We start from the raw sequence: 13,173 nt of genomic DNA, 5'->3' as shown, positions 1-13,173 counted from the left end.
TCTTAAACTTTTCCAAACAAATCGAAGAGGAGAGAACACTTTCTAGCTCATTCTTTGAGGTCAGCACTACCTTGATACCAAAGTCAGACAAAGATACTAAAAGAGAAGAAAACTGCAGACCCAAATCCCTTATGAATATTGATGTAAAAATCCTCAGCAGAATGCTAGCAAACTGAATTTAGCAGCATACTAAAAGGATTATATACCACAACTAAGTGGGGCTTATTCCTGGAATGCAAGGATGGTTTAACATACAAAAACCATTTAATGTAAAATACCACATGGTCATCAATTGATAGGGAAAAAGCATTTGACAAAATTCAATACCCTTTCATGCTAAAAACACTCAACAAACCAGGAAGAGAAGGAAAGTACCTCAAAATAATAAAAGCCATATGTGAAAAACATACAACAAACATCATATGCAGTGGTAGAAGGCTAAAGTTTTTCCTTTAAGATCAGGAACAAGACAGATGTTACCACTTTTTACCCCTTCTATTCAAAACAGTACTGGAAGTTCTAGCCAGAGCAATTAGGCAAGAAAAGTAAATAAAAGCATCCAAGTTGGAAAGGAAGAAGTAAAATTATCCCTTCATGGATGATATGATCTTATATGTGGAAAACCTCATTAAGCTTATAAATGAATTCAGCAGAGTAGCAGGATACAAAGCCAACGTGTAAAAATCAGTTGGATTTCTATATATTAACAATGAATAATCTGAAAATCAAATTATGAAAAGAATTCCATTTGTAGTAGCATCCAAAATAATAAAATACTTAGGAATTAACAAAGGAGACAAAAGACTTACATAATGAAGACTAATGAAGACATTGCTGAAAGAAATTTAAAAAGACATAAATAAATGGAAACACATTTCATGTTCATGGATTGGAAGACTTATTACTGTCAACATGTCAGTGCTACCCCAAGCAATTTACAGATTCAACATAATCCCTGTCAAAATCCCAATCAAGTTTTTTGCAAAAATAAAAAAACCTGTACTGAAATTCATATGGGGTCTGAAAATTCCCCAAGCAGCCAAAACATTCTTGAAAAAGACAAACAAAACTAGACAGTTCACACTTTATGATTTCAAATCTTACTACAGTGCTACAGTAATCAAAGCAGTATGGTACTGGCATAAGGCAGACATATACACCAATGGAATAGAGTAGAGAGCCCAGAAATAAACTCTTGCATATATGGTCAATGGAGGGTTGACAAGGGGGCCAAGACCATTCAATGGGGGAAGGACAGTCTTTCAACAAATGCTGCTGGGAAAATTGGATGGATATCCACATGTAAATATGATATCTAACATCATATACAAACATTAGCTCAAAAGGGATCAAAGAACCAAATGTAGGACTTAAAACTCTCAGAAGAAAAATTTTTTTAAATTTGTGCATCAAAAGACCGTATCAGCAGAATAAAAAGACCACCTACAGAATGGGAGAAAATATTTGTAAATCTGTATATCTGATAATAAGTATATATAGGTAACTCCTAAAACTGAAGAACAAAAAACAAATGACCTGATTCAAAAATGGGAAAGACTTGAATAGACATTTCTCCAAAGAAGGTACACAAATGGCCAATGAGTACGTGAAAAAAAAAAAAAAAATGCCAGCATCACTAATCATTAGGGAATTGCAAATAAAACTGCAGTGAGATACCAGTTCACACCTATTTGGATTGCAGTTGTCAAAAACAAGGAAGTAAGTGTTGACGAAATGTGGATAATTGGAGCCATTGTGCACTGTTGGTGGGAATGTAAAATGCTGCAGCCAACATGGATAATGGTATGGAGGTTCCTCAAAAATTAAAAAATAGTAATGTTAACTAACTGGAATTTAAGTAAAAACTTAAAAAAACTAAAAATAGAATTACCATGCACCAATTCTTCTTCTGGGTATATACTCAAAAGAATTGAAAACCGGGTCCCCAAGAGATGTTCATAATAACATCATTCACCATAGCCGAAAGGTGGAAGCAAACCAGGTATCCGTTGATGGAAGAATGGATAAGCAAATTGTGGAATACATACAATGGAATATTATTTATCCCTAAAACTGGAGGAAATTCTGATACATGCCACAGCATAGATGAACCTCAACGATATTTTGCTACATGAAATAAGGCAGTCACAAGAAGGCAAATACTGCATGATGCCATTTACATGAGATAATTAGAATAGTCAAAACCATAGAGCCAGAGTACTGTTCCCAGGAGCTGAGGGATGGGAGGATGGGGTTATTGTTTAATCGGTATGGAGTTTCAGTTTTACAAGAAAAAAGAGCTGTGGAGATGGATGGTGGTGATGGCTGCACAACATTACAGATGTATTTTATACCACTGAACTGCACACTTAAATATGGTTAAGGTGTGTATTTTTGTTATGTGTATTTTGTTATGTGTATTTTTATGTGTTTTTTTTGTTATGTGTATTTTTTTTGTTATGGGTATTTATTTTACCACTATAAAAAAAATTGGGAGTGGGGGGAAATGCATGGAGTTATCTTAGAAAGTTAATTCTTTTTCTGTTATCTTTAAATTTCATCGGTTAAGTTCAAGAAAATGTCTCAGCTTGGTCCTAGTATGTCTTTAGTGCTTCCCTAACTTTCTAACCAGGCTCAGAACCTTCAGCAAGGAATAGTATCTAGCTAGGATTTAATAGCCTTCTTTTGTTTTCTTTATTTATTTTTGTAGCTACAGTAGTAGATTTCTTGTCCCCTGAAGGGAACTGTGGGTGATTAATCAAACGTCCCTTAAAGCAGAGAATCATAAAAAATGGCACATTGAAACCTTACATAATATTTTAACTTAGAGTATATCCGTGCATTCTTATAATATCAATAACATAAGTTGCTCCGGGGAAACGTAAAAGGCTCTCAGCATCGTGCCTCTCCTTCTCCATTAGCAGCTAATCCAGGCTCATCGGAGTCATCTTGGCTTTGCGGGCAATTTTGCATCCTGAATTCAGGCCCATCTCCTCTTCTTCGTGCTGTTTTGTTTAGGCATGTGTGATTTCTGCACTATCTGTAATTTCAATATCACACAAGTTAGCACTCCTGATTCATGTTACCATTCATTCTTTTGGTCTGAATTCAGGAAAGGAAGCTATATTCTGGATGTTCTTCTTGGTCAGAATTTATGTTTTTAAAAGCTCTAGGGTTTGTTGCTTTGCCAGCATTAAAAAGTTGTAATTTGCGAGTCCAGCTGCAGTACCTTAGGCAGTTGGGGTTGTCATTTTGGCGCCTTTTTTTTTAATATCCAGGTGCAGCATGCTTGTGTGTGTGTGTGTGTGTGTGTGTGTGTGTGTGTGTGAGTGTGTGTGATTGTTTCTCTTGGTAGCATAAGTTAGAATAGTTCTACTAGTGTGTTAGAGGTGTTCTCCAGTTAAATAACCTGGAGAAAACGAAACAAATGGCTTCAGTTCTGTTGTGAATATCGGCATCACATGGCTTCCTGTGGCCAAAGTCCTTGCCCCAGTAACTCATGACCTTGTTATATCTGTCACTTGCTGGAAAATGTTTTGCCCGCCCCATGTTTTCTTCTAGTTTGAGCCCGCTGACTGGCACCCTGAGTTCTTTTGCATATAAGCCATTCCCAAATGCACCGTCTGCAGTTTGGGTCTCCTTAAAGTGAAGCCCGATTTGCACAGCAGCGTGAGTGAATTTTTCTGTGTTTTCACAGCCTCCTCTGAAGTCTTTTATCATTTTCTTATTCACACTTAATTTGGCACCAGGTTGTAAAGAGATCTGCCTGTATTTCATCTTTCTAAATAATTCTATTTAGCTCTCATAGAAACAGCTATTTTTCACACTGTTGTTTTATGATACTAAATTAAATTAAAATAACACAGCTGGCATTACCAAGTTTATGCCATAACCACTGTGTCTCCTGTTCAACTTAAAGGTCAGGTGATGAAGGCAAAAGTGTGGGGTGGACTAGACTCTCGAGCGGGGCTTCGAAACTCAAGCCGTCTCCTGGGTGTGGGCACCTAGTGCACTAGGCTTTAGGCACGGGTTTTGCAGAGCAGAGGGAGTGAAGACCCATCCGCCAATGGCTGTCCTTGTGGCTGGTGGTGGGAGGGCCTCTTCTGTGCCTTTTCTTTGTTGCAGATGATACTGGTTTTCCATGTAGATAGTAACAGAGTCATGTTTTTCAATAAATGTATTTAAGGAGGAACGTGAACTGTTTTAAAGGAAAAAAACCTGAGAAAGTAATAGCTTAGGTGGTACGTCGATTTGACGAATCTTGTGAAGAGGGCGTTAGGACCAGTGACCCGTGTGAAGGTGACACTGAAATAGAGGCAAAAGGGAATGGAGCAGAGCAGCCCAGCCCTGTCCTGGTGGGTGGGGGCACCGGACTCCCTCTTCTGTTCTTCTGTTTCAAGGGAGCCGTGGTGACATCTGACACAGTAGTCATTCCCAGGGGAGGGATGGTGGGGGTCACCCTTAGGATGTCCAACACAGTGGGAAGGACACTACTCTAGAACAGGGCTTTTTGCCTCTGCCATTTACTTCACTTACGACTCTTTAGCAATCATTTAACCTCTCTGTGCCTCAGTTTCCCCATCTCTAAAATGCCACTTTTACCCCTCCCTTCATTACCACGAGGGTTAAATGGGGTGATGTGTATGAAGGCTTTTAGCCAAGCATTATGCCACTCACCTAGTGCTCAGATAACGTTATGGGAATGTTAACGATTCTTCCTACCTCCGAGGGTTGTTTTAAGGATCCAGTAAATTTATGTCTTTATCTGAAAGTGATAGCAAACTGAGAATATTAAGTACTGTCATTATAGTTATTATCATCTTTCTTTCATTGGTTTGAGAATAAAATTTACTGAAGGGCAAGGATTTTGTTACTCCATTTATAGGACTTAAATATGTTATGTTCCCTGATCTTTGAAGATCAGCCACTTTCCAAATTCTCGTGGATTTGAGAAAAGGCACACAGCCCTACCTCTAACCCAGGCAGATGGAACACTGTTCTCTTGATATTCTCAGGGGAATGGTAAACCCAGAGTTACCTTTTAATCATAGCCCCACCACTCATTAGCTGTGTGACCTAGAGCAAATGACAGAACCTGGCCAGCTTAGGACCCCCTTCTGTAATACTGGAGGAGGAGGAATCACAGCCACCTCATGGGGTTGATAACATGAGGAGTGCAGAGCTTCTAGCACAGGTGCTGGGACTGTGGATACTTGACCCCACCCCTTCCCTTCACCCCCACTGTGCTGGACACTGGATTGCATGAGGCACTTTGGAGAAATTTTTAGACTTGGGGGGAAGGTAAGGGTGCATCTACTGGAGGAGGCAAAGACCAGAACCAGAAGTGGTATGGAAATGTCCCCTGAAAGTACACTTAGTATGTAAACAGATGGAAGATGTTCAACATTATCTGGCTTACTAAGGAAATACAAATTAAAATGAGGTATGTATAAAAAATAATGAGCTTTTGATGTATGTTTAGTGAAATAGACATACCAGATGTTCACTGTGGTAGTGAAAAGGGTAGCAAACCTTTCAATGTATGTTTTTTTCTTTTTAATTGAGATAAATCACATACCATAAAATTCACCCTTTTATTGTGTATAGAATTACACAACCATCACCATTATCTGATTTCAAAAACACTGTACCCATTAAGCAGCTGTTTCCTATTCCCTCAGCCCTGGAAACCACCAGTCTGTTTTCTGTCTCTCTGAATTTGCCTATTCTGGATATTTCATAAAAATCACGCAATATGTCACCTCTTACATCTGGCTTCATTCACTTAGCATTGATGGGCACTGAGGCTGTTTCCACATTTTGGCTTTTGTGAATAGCGCTTTTATGAACATACATGCACATGTATTTGTTTGAGTACCTGCCTCCCATTCTTTTGAGTTTATACATAGAAATCTCTGGGCCATATGGTAATTCTACATCTCCTTCATTTTTGAAGCAGGTTTCTTTTGCTGGAAACATAAGACTTGGTTGACTTTTTTTTTCTTAACTTCCAGCATTTTGAATATGGCATCTGCATTACCTTCTAGGCTGCCATGATTTCTTTTTTTTTCTTTTCTTTTTTTAACTTGTTCATTTATTCATTTATTTAATAAATACTTATCAAGTGTCTGCTCTATGATAGATTTTGGGGGGTGTTGTTATTGTTGTTTAGGTATTTGGGATTGGCTGCCCTGGTTTCTGATGAGAGATCAGCTGTTAATCTTATTGAGGATGCCTTGTACTGAATGAGCCACTTCTCTCTGGTTGCTTTCTCCTTGTCATTGGCTTTGACAGCTTGATTATGGTGTGTCTAGATCACATCTCTGAGTTTTTCCCACTTGGAATTTGCTGAGCTTTGTAGATGTCCTTCAAAAACTTCCAAAGTTTTTGAAGTTTATTCAGATCTTTCTGCCCCATCTCTGTCCTTTGTTTTTGAACTTCTCAATATGCGTATGTTGATGTACTTGATGATGTCTCCTGTATCGTTGAGGCCATGTTCATTTCTCTTCTCTCTTTTTTCTTAGTTTTCCTCAGATTGCATAACTTCTATTGACCTATTCTCAAGTTTGTTGATTCTTCTGCCTGCTCAAATTTTTCCATTCCAGAATTTCTATTTGATTCTTTTTTGTAATTTCTAACTCTTTTTCGATATTTCCTATTTGGTGACTCATTATCTTCATTCTTTCCTTTAGATCTTTAGACATGGTTTCCTTTGTTTCTTGAATATATTTAAAATAGCTGATTTTCAGTTTTTGTCTAGTAGGGATTTCTCATGAACAATTTTTATTAACTCCTTTTTTTCTTTGTGGATGGACCGTACTTTTGTTTCTTTGTTGTATTGTTATTTTTTTGTTGAACACTGGACATATAGAATAATATAACGTGGCAGTTCTGGATGTCAGATTCTCCTCTTCACCCACACTTTCAGAGTTTGTTGCTATTATTTTGTTAGTGACTTTTGTGAAGTAATTCTGTACAGTCATGTGTGACCACTGAAGTCTCTGCTCAGTTAGCTTACTGGTCAGCTAATGATTAGACAGAGATTTTCATTAAGCCTAGAATCAGTAAGTCTCCCAGTCTTTGCCAAGGATTAAAAAAAAAATTTTTTTTAATGTTTATTTGTGTGTGTGAGAGAGAGAGATAGAGTGCAAGTGGGGGGAGGGGCAGAGAGAAGGAGACACAGAACCCAAAGCAGGCCCCAGGCTCTGAGCTGTTAGCACAGAGCCCAATGTGGGGCTTGAACCCACTGACTGAAAGATCATGACCTTAGCAGAAGTCGGACGCTTAACTGACTGAGCCACTCAGGGGCCCCTGCCAAGGATTTCTATTGGGTCATGCTTTCAGTGCTCAGGCAGGCATTTGACAACTCTGCCTCGGCCTTCACTTCCTGCTTGCATAGAATCTTACAATCAGCCAAAGGTGAGAGTTTAGGGCCTTCTCATATCTTTCCTGACAGTGTCCAGGCATGCCCATAGCTTTTTGCCGCCAAATAGCCTTATAGACTACCAGGAAAGCTCCAAACCTCCCATGGGAGCTCCCAGCTTTTCCTTCTGTGACCAGTTTGCCCAAACTGTTATCCTCTGCCTCAAGCAGCTGCCTCTAATTGTTTTCAACAAATGTCCTCGAGGAAAATGCTGTTCACACTGGGCAAACTCCAAAGCAGGTCAAATAAAGATAGCCTTGTAAATATAGTCTTCCAGGGAGCTACCAGATTGGAAAAATAATGATACTTCTCTGGGAAAGGGGCTTTGATGGAACTCAAACCCACTCTGCAACCTGCTGTCAGGCTGCTGGCTTCCATTCTGATTGCAGATGTTGGCTATTAGGGCTAGTGCGAAGTTGGGGAGGGGTGGGTGGGAATAAGGCAAGTTAAAATGCCACAAAGCTCTTTTTAAAAAAATGTTTATTTATTTATTTTGAGAGAGAGAGCACGTGCAAGTGGGGAAGGGGCAGAGAGAGAGAGGGAGAGAGAATACCAAGCAGGTTCCATGCTGTCAGCACACAGCCTGACCTGGGGCTTGATCCCATGAACTGTGAGATCATGACCTGAATCAAAACCAAGAGTTGGACGCTCAACTGACTGAGCCACTCAGGTGCCCTGCCACAAAGCTCTGTTATTCTTACCAAGGTTCAGCCATTTTTCTTGAATAAACATTCCACAGATTGCTGCAAACCTTTGGTTAATTTCTAGAATTCTGGAAAAGTTACTTCTGATGATTTTTGCTACTGTTCTTTTTTTGCTTTTATGGAGGAGAGATTTGTTGAATGTCTTTATTCTACCATTTTGCTGATTTTTCAATGTATATTGAGTCTTAGACTTCTTTCTTATGAATGAACCCCAAAGCAAGGGGGGAAAAAGCCACTCACATTCACCAACATGTTTTATCAGTGTTACTTATAATAGTGAAAAATTTGAAATGTTCTAAATCAGTGACATTGGTGGGGGAAAGCATGTAAATTCTGAGTAACACTATTATGCAGCCATTAGGAAAGAAAGAGGAGGCCTGGGTGGTGGAATTATAACATGGAAGCTGTGAGTCTTGATTCTAGGGTCACATGGGCTGGATTGGAGTTTGCTCCAATGACTTGGAGCAAATTAATTTGCCCCTCTAAGCCTCAATTTCTCATCTATAAAATGGTGACAGTTCCGGGGTGCCTGGGTGGCTCAGTAGGTTAAGCATCCGACTTTAGCTTAGGTCATGATCTCGCGGTCTGTGAGTTCGAGCCCCGTGTCGGGCTCTGTGCTGACAGCTCGGAGCCTGGAGCCTGCTTCGGATTCTGTGTCTCCCTCTCTCTGCTCCTCCCCCACTCGCACTCTCTCTCTCTCACACACACACAAAAATAAATAAACATTAAAAATTTTTTTTTTTAATGGTGACAGTTCCATAGTGGTGCTGTGAGCTGTCAGTGTAGGTGTCCAGGCAATATGTGTGGCTCAGCCAAGTGAGTTGTTATCGCTGTTGTTGCTATCATCCAACAGAAAATTTGTTATGCTATAATGGCAAATAACAGCTAGAAGGATGTGAAATTTTATGTATGCTGTAACCAAAATATAAGAAAAAAAAATCCCTGGCAACGCATGGAAAAACCAAGGTTGGAAGAAAGCATACCACAATGGCAGGATTATGGGTTGTATATGTTCTCTTTTCCATTTTTAAACATCACTGGGAAAGATAAATGTCTACTTACAGTAAGAATCTCTTCTTAAAGGAGAGGCTCTTCAGGAGGGCCCAGGCAGGAACACCCCCCACATTAGACACTGGGATAGTGGAAGTGTGTTTCCAGATGCATCTTCAGGGACTTTTTGGTAACCGGTATTTCCCGAGTCTCTGCAGGAAACTAGGATGTATTTCCTGGTCTTCTTCAAGAGGGTCTTTTACTCAGCATCCTGGGGGCCAGGGTTCACTGCTGCCTCCTCAGAGTGGGTTCTGAACGTGGTGGTTAAAACCTAAGAGCGCCCTTTTAAATTCTATCATCCAATCCAAAGGTTTTCTTGTAGGGCCTCTGTTTCCTCATCTGCCGAGTGGGAAAATGATGGTACTCTCTTCCTTGATGCTTTCCAAAGGATGGAAGGAGAGGCTATCCGAAGTGCTTGGTGCTTTGCCAGGTACTCCACAGATGTGCTGTGTCCGTGCTGGTGATCTCTGTAACTTGGCGGGGCTTGTTTTTCCATTTCAGGTTCCGAGGTGCACCGATTATATCCGTGGCGGCCAAGCCTGGGGGACCAGAGGCCCCCGAAACAGAAGCTCCACAGGGCATCTCAGAGCTCATTGAGGTACTTGAATCCAGGCTGGCCTCTGGCCCCAGTCCCACTCAGGCAGGTCCCTTTGTGTCCTGCTTGGTCTGATGGGGAGAGAGAGAGGAGGCACCCCAGCAAGATGACTCTGAGCTGGTTCCTTTAACTACCACCCCCCCACTTAGTATACCCTCCCTCACCTCCCTGCAAGAGTTAAACCAAAAGAGAAGCAGACCCCCCCCTCCCCCGTCTCGTTCAAAGTCCTGCCCAGCTGTCCACACTCTTGTAAGTCTTTCTTTTTCCTTTCTCTTGCTGAACACCCCCACCCGGACACAGCAGCTCCTGCCTCCTGGAGCTCTGGGCCATGTCATCCATTCCAGGCCTGCAGACTGTGCCTGTCCCCCAGTGTGTCCCACTGGCTGATGGAGATGGGCAGTGCAGCTCAGGTCCTCATGGTCTCCACCAAATAGTGGAGCCTCTGAGGCACAGGCTCTGTGTCCAGGCTCAGTGGTAGATAAAGGGAGGGAGCCCAGCCACCATGGGGTATCGAGGGTAGCCAGAGGGCAGGTTGGGGATAGTGGGGTGGTGGTGATGCTGCTGGAAGGATGGCGGTGAGAAGGGGGATCTCAGTGTCCCTCGCTAAGAGGGGTGGAGTGGCGAGGTACCTCGACTCTGGGGCTGCGTGCTGGGCCTACCACCTGCTGTCTCTTGCCTCTATTCCCTCAGTTTTAAGTAGGGAAAATCCCAGCACCACTTCCCTTTGGACTTGGTGTGAAGGTTAAGTGATCATTAACCTTTTCACAATGATCATTAGCTTTCACAGTGGCCCTGGGAGGCTTAAGTTATCTGCATCTTACCAAGGAAAGTGTCAGACTCAGGGAAGTCAAGTAACTTGCCCAAGATCTCACAGCAAGTATGTGGTGGAGCTGGCATTTAGTCCCAGGTCGGTTGTTGGGTGTCTTTGGGGTCCACCTGTATCTGGACCCACAAGAGCCAAGATCAAATGTGACCGAGTACACTGCCACCATTTCTATGATAACAAGGTGCTGATCTGGCTGACTCTGCAAAGCAAACCTTTTCTGGGTGACGCTTTTGTTATTTTTTCGTCAGCTTCAGGGAGCACTGGTCTGGGAGCCTGGGACAGTCATTTTTGTTAAAGCAGAATTTGCCCATGTTGCTATGAAAGATGTTTGTCTATTCCTTTAAGAAGCCTCTGCATAAATATCAGGCAAAGCCTGTTCTGAATCTTTAGTCTTTTTCCAGAATTGTTATCACAAGGCTGAGAGTTTAGAACCTTCACTACCGAATACTTTTTGACAGCCTCTTCCCTGATGAAAGGAGAAAGCAGCAAAATAAAAGGAATAATGCAGCCTTTATTTCCATTTGTTTATAAGGAATTAGCTCTGACATTTCTGAGCACATAGATAGCATGAGGAAAAGGGGCTGGCTGAGGTCAAAGCTGGTGGAAAGTGTCAGCGGAGAAGAAAACTCAGAACCACAAATTGAGGGGGCAACACCGGGCCTTGGCAGACATTAGGTGGTCCCTCTGTCTCTGCCGGGGCTTAGAGAAACAGCATTCACCCCCTCCTTCCCTGCCACACGTGGTGGCAGCCCTGCTATCCTGCATCCTTTGGACACGTGTCCCTCTCTTGGGCACCGTGCCAGCTGCTACAGATACTTGGAAGGACTCAGGGCTCTAGGAGGGAGACAAATAAACAAATGATCACAGTGGTATGTTAACTGGTTGATGATGGGCTGGGGAAGGGAGCCATACGGAAAGGGTAGGAAAGCCTTCCCAGAGGTGATGTGTCCCTGGAGAAGGGAGGTGAAGCTAGCTGGTACACCTCCAGGGCCTGCCAGGGGCTGGTGCCTGCTGTGAGAGGGCAAGTGGTGGGGGACGAGGCTTCCATGGTACCTAGGGGCTAGATGATGACACATCTTAAATTCTGCAGGCTTGGAAGGCTAGGAAAGCATGAGGCTTGGACTGACGCGTCCAGGGCTGTCCTGCAGCAGGTCCCTGTGCTGCAGTGCGGGTGAGGGCCTGGGGGTCGGCCTGTTAGGAGGCTGTTCATTATCCCAATGAGAGGAGAGAGAAGTTCCTTTGAACCGAGAGGAGCTGAGAGCACAGCAGGAGTTTGGAGTGTAATCAGGAAGCGGTCCATTTCTGATCTGGGCCAGCTTGCCCCGTTCCTGGCTACTCCCTCTGCCCTCCTCTGCCCTGCCCCACTCAGCTCCTCTCCCCAGCAGGGTGTGGCAGCAGCATCTCTTTTCTAGCTCCTGACGTCCCAGATTCCCATCCCGACGAGGGACCCCTCGGGACCATTCCTCATGTCTGTGGACCACTGTTTCTCCATCAGAGGCCAAGGCACTGTGATGACAGGGACCATCCTCTCAGGCTCCATCAGCCTCGGCGACAGTGTGGAGATTCCTGCCCTCAAGGTCAGTCTTACCTTGGCCTTCCTTTTGGCTTGTCTCTCTAGCGGCAAGGGAGAGTGACAGTCCCTTTGCCTCTCCGGTGGCTGAGCCCCTGGGCCAGATCCCTGGGGCTGGCCTTCGGGCTCTTCTCTGCTCTATCTTCTGTACTGCTCTGCCTGGATTCTGGAGCCACCACTCTCCCTAATCCTCAGAACAATACCCATTTACTGGAGGCCTGTGACGTGCCGTGATGAGCCTCCTGAGTGGGTGTTCTGTGTAGATAAAGAAACGGAAGCTCTAGAAGGTGTGGTGGGCCCAGGATCACCTGTCAACAAGTGAGGGTGCTGGGTGTACACCCTCCTTTTCTACCAGCTCCGTACGTCAGGGTGGCGAGTACATGTGCACTTATTTCTGGGTACTTTTTGCTTAGCTACAAGGATTTCAAGTTAAACACAATTAGAATCTTGTGTCACTCAGAGTCATAAAATCTGGCAGATATCCAGATGAGTTTTATACTCCCAGTGACCACTAGTAGGTGCCATGTTATCCCTCCGAAGACCTGTGAGAGGGATGGATAGCTGGGTATCTCCCTATCGCCCCCCACCTCCTGGTAACTACCAGCCTGGTCTGATGTAAAAGGTGTTCAATGGCCTTGATAGTTCCCATCTTCAGTGGGCTTTTCTTATGGTTTTAGTTTACTGGAGAAGAACAACTTAGAGCCTCCTCAACCACCCTTCTCTTCAGGGGGTATAAAGGGTAGGGAAAAAGGCCTGGTTAGAACTAAGAAAAGCCTATGAGGAAACCTGGGGTCCAGGGTGGTTGTCTAGTTCTCAGAAGAGCCTGGAGTGCAGGGACACGGAGGCATGCACTTGGCCCCGTGTACTAAGCCAGGGACAATACCAGCTTCTGGGTGTGCACAGCCCTAGGTCAGTGAGTTCACTTTGCTTGCTAACTGGGAGTGCTTCCTGGAGGGCTGTGTTGAGACAGATTCTGTGGTTGTCTGGATCACTAGATGTATTAGG

The 13,173-nt window shown here is 43.3% G+C and overlaps 1 protein-coding gene across 3 annotated transcripts in view; it reads left to right on the top strand.

Moving 5' to 3' along the window:
- Nucleotides 1-13,173, top strand: part of EEFSEC (eukaryotic elongation factor, selenocysteine-tRNA specific) — a 249,027-nt gene that overhangs the window by 101,709 nt on the left and 134,145 nt on the right. For all 3 annotated transcript variants that reach the window (XM_042962244.1, XM_042962241.1, XM_042962252.1), the window contains exons 3-4: nt 9,679-9,775; nt 12,011-12,175. In XM_042962244.1, coding sequence (XP_042818178.1) covers nt 9,679-9,775; nt 12,011-12,175 — 262 coding nt within the window. The remainder of the gene's footprint in view (nt 1-9,678; nt 9,776-12,010; nt 12,176-13,173) is intronic.

Source organism: Panthera tigris, chromosome A2, assembly GCF_018350195.1.
Source record: "Panthera tigris isolate Pti1 chromosome A2, P.tigris_Pti1_mat1.1, whole genome shotgun sequence".
Lineage (NCBI taxonomy): Eukaryota > Metazoa > Chordata > Mammalia > Carnivora > Felidae > Panthera > Panthera tigris.
Note: the sequence above shows the minus strand (reverse complement) of the source record. Positions and strands in the feature narration are given on the sequence as shown.